General features: G+C 36.9%; 1 protein-coding gene across 1 annotated transcript in view; it reads left to right on the top strand.

Annotated features, from left to right (window-relative positions):
* The window catches only part of CPNE8 (copine 8), a 212,518-nt gene that overhangs the window by 75,811 nt on the left and 118,987 nt on the right, over positions 1–17,720 (top strand). The window contains exon 6 of the mRNA XM_041736348.1: positions 6,164–6,240. Coding sequence (XP_041592282.1) covers positions 6,164–6,240 — 77 coding nt within the window. The remainder of the gene's footprint in view (positions 1–6,163; positions 6,241–17,720) is intronic.

The raw sequence follows: 17,720 nt of genomic DNA, 5'->3' as shown, positions 1-17,720 counted from the left end.
AGCTCTTAGCATGCACAGCTACCTACCAAATTTTTTAAAATTATTTATTTATTCACAAGAGACACACAGAAAGAGAGAGAGAGAGGCAGAGACACAGGTAGAAGCAGAAGCAGACTCTCTGCGGGGAGCCTGATGCTTGACTTGATCCCGGGACCCTGGGATCACAACTTGAGTGGAAGGCAGACAGTCAACCACTGAGCCACCCAGGTGCCCCTACCTTATCAGTATCTTTATTTATTTTATTTATTATTTATTTTTTTAAAGATTTATTTATTTATGATAGAGAGAGAGAGAGACAGAGACACAGGAGGAAGGAAAAGCAGGCTCCATGCAGGGAGCCTGACTCGGGACTCCATCCCGGGGCTCCAGGATTGCGCCCTGGGCCAAAGGCAGGAGCTAAACCGCTGAGCCACCCAGGAATCCCCCTATCAGTATCTTTAGAAAAGAGTTCTAGAATCCCTCATGTATTTTTCACTGCTTATCTCTTTCCAATAGGCAAGCATCACCTGATGGAAACCAAAACTACCCCTCAAGCTTTAATGACTGCTCTGATAAAGAATTCCAGAGTCCCAGACCACTCAGAAGAACAATGATCTATTCCAAATCTTTAGTATTCAGCACTGACTTTCTGACATGAGACTTAGAGAAATTTGCGTTTTTTAACTCATAAACATATCTGTAATATCTGTTTTGAAATTGGGAAAGATATGTTGCTATTAAGGATATTTAATTTAAATATGTCAAAGTTTACCTAACATACTTTTTACCTACTTGGAAGCACAATTTAAAATAATATGCACTTTTATGAAGATCTCATAACTGAACTAACGTGAGCTCACTCTTTGGTGAGTCACAGATACACCCAAGGGGGGTTGTCACACAAAGGAAAATTTCTTTGCAGCAAATCAGGGGATCACAGGGAGTAAGAGCAAGGGTGGCTGGTTTCCTTCTATTTAGGGTTAGAGTGAATATTTAGAAAAGGGAACCTTGTCATCATATGTAGAAGTAGGCATAAGGTTTCATATGTACCTTAAGGAACTGTGCTTTAAACATACATCATATAGGGACCCCTGGGTGGCTCAGTGGGTTAGTGCCTGCCTTTGGCCCAGGGCATGATCCTGGAGTTCCAGGATCGAGTCCCACATCAGGCTCCCTGCATGGAGCCTGCTTCTCCCTCTGCCTGTGTCTCTGCCTCTCACTCTCATGAATAAATAAATTTTAAAAATCTTTAAAAAAAAAACAACAAAAAAACCCCCATACATCATATGTTGTGTTAATGATGTTTGTGCTCCTCCTTGGGTGAAGTTTTAGCATTATAATGAGGGAGAAGTTACTGTCCTTCACTCCATGGTCCATTTGCACAAGTGTGAGTTCAGTGGTTAAGCTTAAACTGGTCTGGATGGTCTGGGCCTCTGGATTTCTTTGCCAGAGCAGTCATTAAAGCTTGAGGGGTAGTTTTGGTTCCTATCAGGTGATGCCTGCCTGTTGGGTCTTTTTTGCCTACATTACATAAGAGATAAGCTAGAAAGCACTTAAGGAAAAACCTGGGACAAAGGTTAATGAGTACAAGTAGGAGAGCAGTAAAGGTCAGGTCTTGGGTTTAGCTGGTGACATTTCCTTCTGTAAGCCATCAAGTTTCAGATCTAGAGTTATTTTCTTTTTTTTTTTTTAATTTTGTTTTTATTTTTATTATTATTTTTTTTAATTTTTATTTTAGAATTATTTTCTGTTTCACTCTTCCTGTCTCCACTGTACCCTCTGCACATCATCCCATTGACGTAGGAAAAATGTTAGGGTTCAAAGCCGAGGTTCAAGAAAAAATTCTTGAGATGTCTTTGGTGCAAAGAGGTGGTCTTATTTATTAAAGCATGGGGACAGGACCTGTGGGCAGAAAGAGCTGCACTGGGGTAATGAGGAGTGGCCCATTATATACTTTAAAGGTGGGTGGAGTTAAGGAGAGTGTAAGTCTCTAAGGAATTTTGGAAGAAAGGTTTCCAGGACCTTGAGAGGGCTAGCTATTGTTGGGAAAAGTTCGCTTGTAAAACCTTAGTCATGAGACCCTTCAGATATATATCGATGGGCCATATGCTTAGGGGATGGTGGCCAACATGTATCTTGGGGAGTAGAGAGATAAAGGAAGTTTTCAAAGGAATTTTTATATGTTAAAGTAGACTTACAGGATCCTGGGGGTTGGGCTAAGATTGCTGTTTGCCCTTAGCAAAGTGTTAACATCCAGGCACCTGAGTCCCAAGGGGAATGTTGCTCTGCCTATTTCAAGGATTTGTCAATGGGCTGTAACTAGTAAGGAAATTTGACAATTTTACTTCTGCCTTTCTTTCCCACATCACCACCATGTGCAAGTATAGTTGACACCAAATCCTGTCACTTTTCCCTGCACTGTTTTGTGTAACTTGCTACAGCTGTAGTTTGGATCTTAGCACTTGGCTTGTTAACTACTGTAGCCTTCTGACTGATCCCCTTCCAGACTTTTCATCTTCCCTCAGTCCATTCTGCACACTGCTACCTGAGTGATCTTCTAGATGAAGAAGGAGAGCGAAGTTCTTGTCTCATGGAGTTGAAGAATGAATCTCATGGACAAAGGAAAATGAGCAAAGTGATAGAGTTTTATTAAGCAACGATACAGAAAAAGTTCTAAGAAGTGAGAGGGGTCCCAATTAGATTGCCAGTGAGCCCTTTTCATCTCTGGTCTTTTATTGGGACTTTATCAGGAAACTTGCCAGTGGTTAGGTCAGGGGTCTGGAACTAGACATGATGCTTACACATTGTGTGAGAGTTTTTGTTTCTGGGGCATCTATGATCTATAAATACGTATTGGTAGGTCTGGTTAATCTTCATAGTGAACTTTTCCTTTGAAGCCTGATTAGTTTTTGTGGTTATTTTTATTTTCTGTGCTTAACAATGTAATTATTAGGAAAACATTTTAACCTTAGTAACTGGAGTATCTGTCTTTGTTCTGTCTCAGCATCTGAAGTACGTGAAATACCCTTGGAGCCTGGGTAGGGCCCCTATTATTTTCCGTACCTAAAGTCCTATCCTTTCACTATTCATGAATGCACTATTCTTTTTTTTTTTTTTTTTGAATGCACTATTCTAATGGTATCCTTGAATTACTAACAGGCTTCCAGTTGCTTCTGATTAGCGAAAGGCAACTTTTTTGTTTATTTGTTTTTGCCCAGCTAACTGGACCTTTCACCCTCCTGGGTCTTCATCTTTAATTCTGCCCTTTACTTGATGCCAGCTCTTTTCTCATTACATTCTTGCCTGATCTATTCTTTAGAACTATGTCAGGGAGGAAAAATAATTCTCCCTCTACCCGTCAAGATTCTTGGCTGACAACCCTCTGTAATGAAAAAGACAGATTAACAGGAGAAAAACAAATGAAAGTTTAATAACATAGTATACTTCTTGTAAAATGCCAGGAACAGCTGAGTAATTCCCTGAAATGGTCCAAATCTTATACCATCTCTACCTAAAGACAAAAGATGTTGGTGGGTGGGAAACCAGTTATGGGAGGTTTTCGGGCAAAGCATATTAGAGAGGGCATGATTTATGTAGATTTAAGTCTCTGCCTTCTCTGCTCAGATGAGTTCCTAGAGATTTAGTGACCCCCCCCACTTCCTAGTACAGTGAGGCAGACACAAATGCAAATTTCTTTTTAATGTAAATATCTCCTACAAAAGGGTAACTTCTAATCTGGTTTTCAGGGTTTCTGCTGTGTCTGCTGCTTCTTCAAAATATAATCCTTCTGCCAAGGAGGCCTATTTTGGGGTAGCCAATTCTGCTTTTTTAACTGAAATTGTAAATGAACTCCAGGGCTTCACTCCTTGGCATTCATTAAATTGAACACAACCCAAGAAAGTGTTGAAAGCATAGAAATTTCTATTACTTTTTACAAGTGAGAAGATGGAGGCAGCTGTCAAAGCCCTGTCTCCCTCTGGTGTGAGTATAGGAACCCTTTATTCAGTGTTTTGGGGGGGCAGGGAACTTGCATATGCATTACATACACATTAAGGAGTTATAGATATTCTATTATTTAGGCACTTTGGTTCTATTAAACATGTCTAGCATGTCAACGTGCTAGTACATGAATCTATTTTCAAAAACTGGCAGAAAATCCCACCTGTAGGAAGAGATCTGAGTTTTATAATGCGTTGAAGGTAACTATAGGAAAACTTAGGGAGGCTCTGGTCCTCAGCTCCAAAATGGCCCAAACTGGCTCAGACTGGCTCATGTAAGGTGAAAGAAACACCTACTATAAGGGGCTAACAGATGAAACTCCTAGCCGATGTGTCTAACTAAATGGTGTCTCTTGATTGGATTGGGGCCTCCAAATGTGGGCCTATTTTTGGGTGGAAGCTGGTAGTAATGGGGCACTGAGGTGAAAGAATGGACCTGAGGCAGAACAAAGGAGGTAGAAGTTTATTGAAAACACTGCAAGGGAGCAGCGGCCTGATGAAGAGGAGAGGCTGTCTGCCAGGAGGCAGTGGGAAGGAGCTGTTTTTAAAGGGGGAAGATGAGGAGGTATGATGAGGTGTGAAATTCTCCCTTTTTTGGCAGCTATGCCTGTTGTAAGTAGCCCATTGGTCAGTTAGGGCTTATGGTTATTTTTAGGGGGGGGTCCTCTGTTAAGCCTGGTGGTCTCTGCAAGCCCTTTCTACATTCCATTGCTCAAAGTGGCCTCCTTGGTGGGAATGACTGGTTTTGCTAAACAAAACACATTCCTTCCTTGCTTTTGTCCTTTATCCCTCTTCCCTTCTCCTATCTTTCAGCCCTGGGATCTGAGTAACTTCCCATTGCATCCTAGCTGAAGAATGTCCAACTCTCTTCTCTCCTCTGATCAGATTCCTACTTGACTCTCAAGTCTTACTTCCTTTGGGAAATGTTACCATGACTATCCTAGTCTGCAGTGTGGACTTTTTTTCTTCATGAGAGTTAGAACACTCCTCCTTAATTTTTTTAAAATGGAAGACATAGTTTTTACTTTTGTGACTTGTTAGACATTGAACATTTTATTTATTAAATACTTTAAAACAACATTTTGTTTGCCTTCATTCCTGTCCATCCTTCTTAGGGCTTCTCCTGGGCCAGTTCACTGTTCAATTAGGGAGATCTTCCACCTTCTCTTTTAGGGGATTGAAATCATATACAGGCTAACCTGGAGGGTGTGTCTCTCTGAACTACTCTGAACTACTTCCGTATTTTCTTAATTCACAAAGATGTCGAAGCTCTGATTTTATGGGCATATGAAATTGCATTGTATTTACAATGTTTAAATTTTTAGTCAGCATATTATTCTAGAATCAGAACATCTGGGTTAGTCTTGACCGTGCTGCTTACTGACTGCTTTACAACATGAAAAGGTCAACCTCCTATATGATTAGGAGTTTCTTTATATGTGAAATGAAGATTAATAACAGACCTTACATTTTGCAAGGTTATCCTGGGTCTTGGAAATAAGTATACAGTTGTACTCAAATAAGATTCATCTAATTATACATTAATGAACTTTATAATAATACTTTACCTATTTTTAGGTGGTCAGTATATGCTAATATTAACTCATGTGATAACTCCTTCATCCTCAAAACAACTCTGAGGAGGACCAGTACATGTTAGCAAGGAGGAAACTGGAGAACTTAATTAATTGCCCCATCCCTGGTAATCAGTGGCAGTAGTGGAATACACAGACACCTGGTAGTGTGGTTTGGGGCCCCACCTGTAGCCACATCTCACAACCTTTCTGTAGGTAGTGCTGCTATTTGTTAACCACCACTGCTCTGTGCTTGCACAGATTGCCTCAGCCCAGAGTTTACTAGGTTCAGAAATATCCAAAATCAAGCCAATTGTGAAATCAAATCCTGGAACTTTCCCCCATTTTTGTTGTATTTTCAAAGAGAAAAAAGAAAAAGAAAAGAATGCCTTGCTTACTTGCAAAAACAAGCCTGCTGTGATAAAAGGACAAAGGGTTTTGCAAACTTGCAGGAAAATCACATGCTAAAATTAATGCATATTGAGCTTAGTTTACTTACTATTAGAGGTTAGAGTATTCCAGCAATGAAAACAATGCAAATATGTTGTACAAAATATGTAGTGTAAAGACAGTTTGAGAACTTATGAGCTTTAATCCTCTTATCTATTTTAGGACTTTCTGGGACAAGTGTTTTGTACATTGGGGGAGATTGTTGGTTCTCAGGGAAGTCGCCTGGAAAAGCCAATAGTGTAAGTATTTTTTAATCCAGACAATGAAATGTTAACTCTTCAGTTTTCATTTTGGTAGTTTGGATTTGATGAATACATGGTTGTAGACCAAAGTGGTTTTAAAAATCTTATTGAAGTTTTTTTCTAACAAAGAGTTTTGACATGTTTGTAAAGAATCATTTCTATTTCAGCTGACATATGCCATGCTGTAAAATGTTCACAAAATGAAATGAGATTTTAAAAAGGAAATGTATTGTTTTCCTTTTTGGTTATAAGCATTAATTCTTAGATTTAAGAAACATTTTGAAAAGAGACTTTCCTACTTTGGGCCAGGGGCTACATATAGCACCATTCTTTATACCATATGCTTAATTATATGCATTTTTAGTGATTGGGATTTTAATAATGATTTTTACTACAATATTGGTTTGTAAAACACAAACGAAGTCTATAAATGTTAAGAGAAGGTAGTATCTCAGAATTTTGTATTCTTACTTCACTTTCAATCACTGGGCTCATGTTCCATTTTCAGATCATTTGTGTAGCGTGATCCTATTTTCTCCAGTTCCAAATGAGATAGAAAACTGACTTTAGATATTTTTCCCCTAAATCTTCCCCCTCACTGTCTTCCTTCTTCTTCCCCTTACCCAATCTCAATTATTTGGATTCAATTAACTGTTCATAAAAATCAAATGATCTAGAGAGAATACTGAGAAGATTGCAGAGCTAACCACAATATCAAAAGGCTTGGGGAATTTTGAAGTGAATGTCTTCAACAGTCTTTTAAGAATCTCAAATTCATAAAATAAATGTGTCGAAACTCTTCAAATCTATTCACCTTTGATATCCAAATACTTGAAATGTCCAAGGCATCATTCTCACATTATCGCTATAAAATTGAACTTCATACTGACTGTGTTCTTGTTACACTAATAAGAAATCTATGAATTCTTACTTCTTTTATTTAACTTGGTTTTCTTAGAAAATTATTACTGAGTGCCAATTTGAAGACTTTTGCATATCAATGCCTTTTCAACACTACTTTCACATATAATTTGTTTTCATATTTTTGTAAGATATATAAGTATATGATTCAGATATGTTTATGCTCACTTTAATATGTCAGAGATAAGTAATCTGTAAGGCAAATGTAAATATTTTCTACATTGTTGAGTCTACTGATTTAAGGCCATGAAAATTCTTGGAAGATCACTAACTCACCCTTTTTGCTAAAACATATCAGTCGTACATATAATACTTTGAATATTGATGCCCTGAATATTCTTTGAGTGAAAACGAAAGCAGTTAAAATATAGAATTTTTATTTCACATCAACAGAATAGAGATTTTTATGGAACTTGCTCTCATACTTTTAAATTGGTCATTTTACTGGTTATTTTGATCTGGTGTTTTTTTCTCCATAATGGGAAATTAGAGCTCTACTTTCAGAAAACTCTTAAATTACATAAAATATTTTCCAGTAGAAAATTATTTTTATGTTAGTCTTGAAACATATTAAAAAGTTGATATTATACTGGTTGGAAGGTGTGGTAAATATAGTATGAGATGTGTTTCTTGTTCAGCTGATTCAATAATTCTCACTAGATCAACAAAAACACATTCAGGCAATGGGTGAAGATGTCTAGAGTAATAATTATGCAGATATTGGGAATATTTGCTGGCAGTTGATTTATGATCATCTCACATAATCAGGAAAGATGAAATGCTCTTTATGTTTTTCCTCACTCCTGCTGAGGATGGGATAGCATAAATGAGACAAAGCCTTGGAAATCTGTGTAGGCAACAGGAAACTGTTGTAACTACTCACTTTGCTTCATCTATAGGGTCTTTGGTAATATAGGCAATTTTATTGGAAGTGTTGATATTATATCTCTCTTATTGACAAAGGTAGAATTCATTCAATTTTAAAAGTATATGTAACTAATGTTTTATTCAACCTTTGACTGTACTGGGAAGTCTTTTCAGGTAAGTAAATATTAAGAAAAGGGGTAAAAGGTGGACTTCTTGTTTGAGCAGTGAGAGTTCAAAAAGAATTTTTTTTAAAGTAAATTTATCAAGGCAGGCATGTGTTAATATTAAATGGGCAATGAAATATAGAGCTTGAGTGTAGCAAAGAGATTGGCGACAAAAGAAAGAAGCAAAAAATAAAACTGTAAGAATGGCAGTGCGGTGGCCTATTATACTAGGGAAATCTAGTTAGATACTTGAGATGAAGAGAAAAACAGAAAGAGGTGAGAGAGGGAAATCAAATAGGAGAGACTAATCAAAAATAGGAGAGTAAAAGTAAATATAATTGGTTTGCTGGGAGAATGATATTTTTGATTTATTAATTAAAGCATTCAGTAATATACTCCTCTGCCCTTACCTGAGCAGTTACTCCATCCCAGGTGAACAGTGGAAGAAAAATGCATTTTTTAAAAAGATTTTATTTATTTATTCATGAGAGACGTAGAGAGAGAGAGGCAGAGACACAGGCAGAGGGAGAAGCAGGCTCCATGCAGGGAGCCCAACATGGGACTCAATTCCAGGACTGCAGGATCACACCCTGGGCTGAAGGCAGGTCCTAAACTGCTGAGCAACCCAGGGATCTCCGAAAAATACATGTTTATTGTAACCCACCATCTCGTTTGAGAAAATATTATTTTTTATTAAAAACACTAGCTATAAAAAAAAAAAAAAAACACTAGGTATGAGAAGGTTGTGTGTATAGAGAAGGGAGAGCATATAGATGGAAGGACAGGGTCCACTGGGTGAGCATGCCGTCTTGCTAAAGTGCTCTGAGAGAAGATTCATCTTCTGTTCAAATGGCATTTTATTCCCTTACTTCAACCTCAAATGAAAAGCAATGAAAATCGTTTATCGTTTTTGTTTAAAAGTGTAGTTTGGTTGAAGAAAAGAATGAAATGTTTGCATGGAAGTTTCGTCTGCCCACAATGTGGAAGTAGCCCTTCAAATCATCTGGTCTGCTAGATGGATGCTCTCAGGTTCCACACTCACCCCTGCTTGCCTCTATTCACTGATATTTTTTTCCACATATTTGATTTTTCAAACCAATCTAATGGAGAGATGGTTGGGGAGAGATGGGAAGGTTGGAAGGGATGAGAGAAAGGTTTTGAAAGAAAGGATAGAGCCAGGGAGAATGTCAGAGATGATACAAGATCAGGGAACTGTTTTCTCATAGGAAACTTGATGATGAACATGACTTCTAAGGGAAGATACCATGTTTTATCATAGAATATATAAGTAGAGTGGAATACATGAAATCATGGCAGAAAAAATGAACTTCATGTTGGCAAATAATATGTATTTAACATGTAGCTCTTACATCTATTCCTCACAGTCCCCTCTGCCGCCTCCTGCCCCACCGAGTGAAACTGCTCTGGGCTTAGCTGTCTATCTAGTTAAAGATAACATTGTAAGATGGTCACTAAACATCACACTGTTCTGCATGGTTGGTTCCTCATGGCTGGAGATAGAAATAGAATTTGCACTCTCTCCTCTTGCAGCCATTACTTTAGCCAATCTTGTTAAGGAGTTGGAGGATTTTTCCTATCTGGATGGGTATAGGCTTTGGAATTAGGGCATAGGACACCTCCTGAGGCAGATAATCCATCTTCAGTTAACAAAATTAACTCATCCTGAATTTAAACAATCTCCCTGTGTCCCAGATGTTATTTATCTTAAATAGCATTATCTAAGTGATTTAGGGCTTATTTACCAATTTGTTTTAGATTAGAGATTTATTTTCCAGTTAGTTTGCCATTTAAATTTTAAGTTCTTCAGGGATGCTTGGTTGGCTCAGTGGTTTAGTGCCTGCCTTCGGCCCAGGGCATCACCCCAGGATCGAGTCCCACATCAGGCTCCCTGCATGGAGCCTACATCTCCCTCTGCCTATGTCTCTGCCTCTCTCACTCTGTGTCTCTCATGAATAAATAAATAAATAATTTTAAAAATTTTAAGTTATTCAAAAGATTCCATTGTTTTCTTCCCTTTAAAGGATCTAATTTAGATTATTTTCTGTTAAGGTATTAAGAATAATTTCTTTTAGCTTTTTGATTGCAATTGAGTTATATCTTCTCAGAGGAGGAATTTTATAAATGATGGTAACTATAAAATTTAGAGATTTAAATCAGATATTACTAGAGCTTTAAATTGTTTATTACTGACCAAGCCCTTGAAAACTAAGTTGTATTTATTACAAAGGAAAAATAGATTTCTAGTACATAGGCTCATGCTCAATTAAATACAGAATTTGGATTTAAAATCATCTTTTTATTTTCTGTGTTTCCATTATTATCACTTTAAAAACAGATTTTATTTTATTATGAGAATAAAATTTATCTTTTAATGATTTGCAGGAGCTTAGGTGAATTTTTTTGGAACTGATGTTCAAGAATTTTTAATTTACTTTTTAATAGCAGCTTAAGATTTTCACAATTTCCAACAGTCTGTTCTTTTGAATTCAAGTTCTGAACAAATTTGGATTCCGGTTTGGAGCAAACACATTTTTCATATCTTAATTCCATCCAACATTTTGGTCTTTTCCCTGAACCCTCCTAAAATGAGTCTTGTGCTACTTAATTTGTCTGCAACATTTACTGTGTCTTCCTATGACTCATCGACTCCTCTCTTTAGATCGTCCCATTATTATTTACCATTATACCCACTCAGCAGTGTGTTTTCTCATGCTGGGAGATTGTATCCAATTTTCTGCGTGATGCTGTCAGAGAGTCTTACTTCTTCTATCTTTAGGGAGCTTAGTGATGGATTCAGCAAAGCCTTCCAAAATGCTGGAATCAGCACCAGTTTAAGAAAGATTGCCATTCTCTCCTCTGGGAGGAAAGCATTTATTATGTTCATCAAGTAATAGACCTGTTTGTTCCTGATTCGCTCATCCAGGCATGACTAGTTCCGTATAAAAGGATGGAGTGAGGAGGCAGGGACTGGTTGTGATTAGAAAGAAGATTCTTACTCCTTAGAGAGGAGGGGGAACTCCATGGGAACTGAACTGGCAACTGTTTGGGCTAAGGGAAAAGACTATGTTCTTTGTAAGGTGGCTAAGCAGCTTGTGATCTAGGCAATCAGTAGTGGGTAGAGGATGAAGGGAGGGACCCAGGGGAAAAGAGTACAGAGACAGGGACTCAGAGCAGGTGATAAATGGAAGACCAGCTTGCAGTTAGTTGATTGAGGGACACCGGGATCCCAGCTCTGACACAGGGTTTAAGGACACAGCATACTGGGTGCTGAAGTTCAACAAGAGAAATATGGGGAGAGGAACAGAGCAGACAGGAAGCTGCAGAATAAGGCAGAAGAAGATGAAGAAGAAGGCTTGTGGGGGACTTGGGGCAGAGCCTTAAAGATCTGATTCAAATGTGGCCTGATTCTGAAAGCTATGCTGTGGCTGTGGGTGCATGTAGATCAATCAGTGAGAGAAGGAACTGGAAGAGGAAGAATAGGAAAATGATTAGTCATGAAGGTGAGAAACGTAAACTTGCCATTAAGCAGAGCACGTCTTTATTGTGCAACATTTTGTATATGAAAATATAGTCAACTTTGTGGGCAATTTTGACCTTCAAAGTCATCTTCACTTTATTAAAGATCAGAGTGCAAATTAGAGTGATACTGTTATATTCCCGGATTTATTTTGTTGGAAAGAACACTGGACTGAGAATCAGAATATGATGTTTTTAGTACCATCTCTGCTGCTAATTCTCTAGGTAACATGACAGAATTTGTATATCCATGTTATACTTTTATATCTGGGGGTTACATTTTCAATATGAACAACATAGCCTAGAGATAAATAAATAGCCACTGTAACAGAGTTGACAATACATGGGCTCTGAGGGCAGTCAAATTTGGGATTGTAATTTGTTGGGTATAAAATTTGAGCAAATTGCTTTAAATTCCTGAGCTCCAGATTCCTCATCTGAAACATATGAATAATATACTTTTTAAGAGAGTTTTAAGGAATAGAAATACTTTATATAATAATTTTGTCATGGAGGACACCAGAATTTCATAAACACCCAAATTGCGGTTATTATTAATGTTGTTTTTGGTGTTAAATATAGCCAGCGTCTTTTAGGAAAGACTTTTTAAATGAAATCACTGAACAGTCTCTCCCACCCCTCTCTTTCTCTCTTCTTTCCTTTCTTCCTTCCTGTCTTTCTGTCTTTTTGTCTATTTATTTTCCTTAGAGAGGCATTTAGCTAGGAATTCAGCAAGATTAGATAAAGGACAATTTTGAACCAAACTTAATTACCTTTGTTAAATGCAACCAAATATAAATATTAAAAATTGTTTTGTCTGTTCTCAGTATAGAGCTGAAAAATCAAACTGTGAGGGAGTTAAATTTCTGCTTTTTATTAGTTTGGGTTTTATAAGATGGTGTTATTTTACTGGAAATGTCTTGAATTTTTAGAGCTTTGCCCACATTCATTTGTAATTGCAAAATGTCATCTAGAGTACAGTATCAATTAAAGATTATTTTTCTTCAGTTGCAAAGATTCCATTGAAGTGTATACATAGTAATTTTATACACTTCTAACACATTAAAAATTGAACAACTGATCACACCTTAGAGAGATGTTGGGTGCTTCATGGATCTGGTGTAAAGCACTTACCAACCTCTGGGAGTCTATATGAAAAATTGTGTGTTCTCTAAAGACCAAAAGTAGAGGCAGTTTTAGGACATTTCCTTACATATCTTGCACAAGATTATGAGTCTTCTATATAACGGAAACTTTAGTAAATGTTCAACTGGCCCACTTTCTTACATTCATTTGTTGATCTGAGCTCATGCTCTGGAAAAATCCGCAGAGATAAAATTGTTTAACCTAAAAGAGCAGACTGTATATAGCTGCAAGCTCCCACACTTCTCTGGTCTCTGCAGAAATTCCAGTAGTTATAGGTAAAAGCATATAAATAAAGAACTAATCTGAATAGATAGGCTTGCAAAGGATATGGCCAGTCAGGAGAGATATAGGTAAGATAACATTTTTCTCAAAATAGTCCTGAACAGGGATCCCTGGGTGGCGCAGCGGTTTACCCAGGATCGAGTCCCACATCAGGCTCCTGGTGCGTGGAGCCTGCTTCTCCCTCTGCCTGTGTTTCTGCCTCTCTCTCTCTCTCTCTCTCTGTGCGACTATCATAAATAAATAAATAAAAATTAAAAAAAAAATAGTCCTGAACATCATCATCAAAGGCAAGCCCCAGAATGGTTGATGTGTTGTTCTGATTTGGATGTTATATTTTCCTGTTCTTATGAAGCTTATTATATACAAGTAACTTCCAGGCATCCAAATTTAACAAAGAAAAAAGGCAAATCATTTTATGTTAGTGCTTCCTATATAGGCTATATTTATTGCCTGGATTTGCTTATTTTTCTATCAGACAGAACTTCAGTGTCGTAGAGGTTTTAAGGATTCTCTTTTCTTCTTCTTTTAATTCATTTATTCAATAATCTTTACTGAGAATTCATAATGGGCCAGAACTATTAGGGACTAAGCATACAATTATGAAAACACAGAATTGTTCCTGTCCTCATGGAGTTAATCATCTTTTCATTAAATGAAGAGTCACACAAATAAATATAATTACATATTGATATAAGCCCTTTGAAAATTAGAGTACAGGCTTGGACCAGAATATATAGGTATTTTTAGTATTTGAATTTTATCATAAACGCAGTGAGAAAAAGCATGGTTTTTGTTCAGAGAGGTTCTTTCACTTCTGTGTGCAGAATAATTGTGGGTAGTTAACAGAAAGATTAATAAATTAATTGCTGTTGAAATAATCTGGTTCGGAGAAGATGGTAGTTTGGGCTAAGAAGATGAAGAGGAGTAAGCTGATTAAAATATGTTTTTAAGATTCATTTCACAAGGATTAATGATAGGCTGATAGTCTTGATTAAAAAGGACTTCAAGGAAGACCTTCAGATCTCTTGTACAAGTAACTGAATGAATGGATGTATCATTTTCTGACAAGGGGAACATCATCCATTTCTGGGCTTTCTATAAGTTAACAGTGTTTTAGGAAGAGGTGGGTTATTTTATTTCCATTTGCGAGTATAAACATTTGCAACACTTTTTTAATTTATATTTTTCTAACCTCACTGAGTTGGATTGAAAACTAATGGAAAAATCTTAACTGAAGGAAAGAAATGATAAGATATGAGCTGTGTTATTTTGGAAGATGGCTTCTAAATTAAATAGTACCCACCTTTGTTGAATAAACATTCCTAGTTTAATTTAGTATCAGATAATTTTCTAATGGGTTATTTTGTATAGACAATGTTTAGAAATTAGGTTGAATAAAATCTTTCAGATAAATTATAGGTTCCTCTACAATGAAATTCATTGTTCCTTTCTTTTTTCTCCCCTCTTAGGTATGGCATAATTTGCTGATTCTGGGACTCAAGATGTAGGCTAGGAATATTAGTTCTATAGTTAGGCAAACCATTAGGTGAAGAGAGGCCTTTATGGGCCAACCTTGGAATAAGCATCTTGGTCTGAGCTCTAACCCACTGATGAGATGAATGTTTGGAACAAACATTTGGACATTGTCTATATGTTCCTGTACATATACACAGTTGTTTTTTTTCTTCAAAGCAATTGAAAGGGATAAGTGAATTTTTTAAAAAATAATACCAGTGGCTAACTTGATTGAATTCTTATCATGTGTCAGTCACTATAATACCTGCTTTACACCTAATGACTTCTTTAATCCTTATAGCACCATTATGAAGTAGATAAGTATTCTAATTATCTCCATTCATCAAAGAAAGGAACTGAGACAAAGATTCTGGAGAAACCAAGCTTCATATGTGCTTAACTAGAGCATTATATTGCCTTCACAAATGAATATATTTATTTGGCTTTGAAGAAAATGTAATTTTTTAAATTTTATTTCATTTTAGTAATAAAAAACTATTTACTTAAAAGTCAAGAACATCTCTGGATGATAAAAAGAGCTTTCAAGAGCTTGACCCATCTTGACCTAGGTCGTTTCAAGGATGAAGTTCCTTGGCACTATCTCTTACCCACACAACTCTTAATGCAAGCACAGTCCAAGGTAAAATTTTTTTCCTGAGGTAAATAGGGCTTATCTCCAAAAAAAGTTTCTGTTTCTCTTGCTTTCATCTTGGGTCATGAAGACTTATCTTCTTTGGGACTACACTGGGCTTCTGTAGGGTATGTGGTTGATTCTTCAGTTTCCTATGAATACTAAGAGGAAAACAATAGCCCTGGGAGTGCTAACCAGTCTCCATTCTAGGAGTACTGCCCCCATTCTCTCTGTGGTCAACCAGGTTGATAGCACTCTTCTCCAGGGGTAGCATTAAATTTTCTAGAGCCAACACAATCTATATAGGAAGGCTATTGGAAGGAATTTTAAAAATAAATCCATATCTAGTTTTTGAAAGAGGTAAATAAACAAATGAGATTTATTTTCCTGATCTAGAAAATCATCATTCTGAATTCATAGTGTGTTGCCAAGTTAAGAGCACCAGATACTTACCTTGCCTGGTTATTTCTTCCATTTGCTAATTCAGGATGACATGCTTCCATTTCTTTCTTTCTTTCTTTCTTTCTTTCTTTCTTTCTTTCTTTCTTTCTTTCTTCTTTCTTTCTCTTTCTTTCTTTCTTTCTTTCTTTCTTTCTTTCTTTCTTTCTTTCTTTTTTTTTTTTTCTTCCATTTCTAAAAAACAATGAGCTTTCTGATGCTTTCTTCTCTTCCAAAGTTCAGGGAGGAGAGATTAAACATATTGTTAATTGTGTATTTATTTTAAAAACCTTTGCGAATGGGATGCCTGGGTGGCTCAGGGGTTGAGCGTCTGCCTTTGACTCAGGGCGTGATCCCAGGATCTGGGGTCGAGTCCCACATCAGGCTCCTGCAGAGAGCCTGCTTCTCCCTCTGCCTATGTCTTTGCCTCTCTCTGTCTGTCTCTCATGAATGAATAAATAAAATCTTTAAAATAAACTTTTGTGAATAATTAGCCTTGATTGGGCTATGGTGCCATTCTTGCAATACAGAACCTTGCAGTACAGGCTGCTCTGAGAATAAATTCTAGTAAGTGAAAAATCTCAGTAATCTTTACAACTCACTGCCTACTTTGATACCAGTATTGATTAGACTATCCCAATAATCATGTAGATAGAGCAACTGAATCTCAACTCTTTCCCGATTTAACTATGATGAAAGACTCAAAACATAAAGGACAATTTAGTAAACTGAGATTTTCAAATACATCTAGATTCCAACATATATTTCTAGTCATTTGAATGAATGTATTCAGTTTTTTTAGTGTAAATATACCACTTCTAGCTAACTGAATTGTTAGCTTCTTCCAACATTTTGTAAAGTTTCTTACCCTCTACCTTTCATACTATTTTTGTTTAAGTTCCCTATTGTTCTTTCTTAAGCAGGTCCACTTAAAAAATAATCAAAGGAATATACAGTTGATGTTCTTGTTCTGTTCTTATTAATTCTTCTGTTCACCATGACATATGTGGTTTCCACAGCATGTTGAAGCAAAGTACCAGAACAGCCTCCCAAAATTCAATCAATATGCTGAATGCTTTTCCTCCATCTTTTCTTCTTTTAACAATTGTGAAAAGACTTAAAAAGAAACCATTATATCCTGTGTATTGTAGAGACCTGTTATTGGGACTTGTAAATAGTAAGATTCAGTAAATGTTTATTGAACTGAATTTTCCAGAATAATAGTCACATTTATATGTTTTTTTTTTTTCTTTTTTGTTAAGTACACTGTCTCTCCTGCACATTATAACTTTGCACTTCAGGACTTGGAACAGAATTTTTAGATTATAATAGTGTTGTACATCTGTATTCTACTACATTATGGATGCAGAGTGTGTCTTCAGTAATGCTAGCAACCTAATATTTCTAATATTTCTGGAGATAGATGGATAGATCTAGTTTATCACAGCCCAAGTAAAGGTAATTGTTTAAAGTTTTTTTTTTTTTGATGTGGTATTTGAGGGCTAGGTTCAGATCATTTTTGCCAATAATTACTGTTTTAAAATTATTTATTTATTTATTTATTTGACAGAGAGAGGGAGAGCACAAGCAGGGGCAGCTGCCAGCAGAGGTAGAGGGAGAAGCAGGCTCCTAGTAGAACAGGGAGCCCAATGCGGGGATTGGTCCCAGGACCCTGGCATCGTGACCTGAGCTAAAGGCAGACACTTAATTGACTGAGACACCCAGGGGCCCCTATAATTACTTTTAAAGAAAATCTTAGGGCAGCCCCAGTGACTTAGCAGTTTAGTGGAGCCTTCAGCCCATGGCGTGATCCTGGAGTCCCAGGATCGAGTCTGATGTCGGGTTCCTTGCATGGAGCCTGCTTCTCCCTCTTCCTGTGTCTATGCCTCTCTCTCTCTCTCTCTCTGTGTGTCTCTCACGAATAAATAAAATAAAAATCTTAAAAAAAAAAGAGTATCTTAGTCTCCAGAGATTAT

This window comes from Vulpes lagopus, chromosome 21, assembly GCF_018345385.1.
Source record: "Vulpes lagopus strain Blue_001 chromosome 21, ASM1834538v1, whole genome shotgun sequence".
Lineage (NCBI taxonomy): Eukaryota > Metazoa > Chordata > Mammalia > Carnivora > Canidae > Vulpes > Vulpes lagopus.
This window is presented reverse-complemented; position numbering and strand designations above follow the sequence as displayed.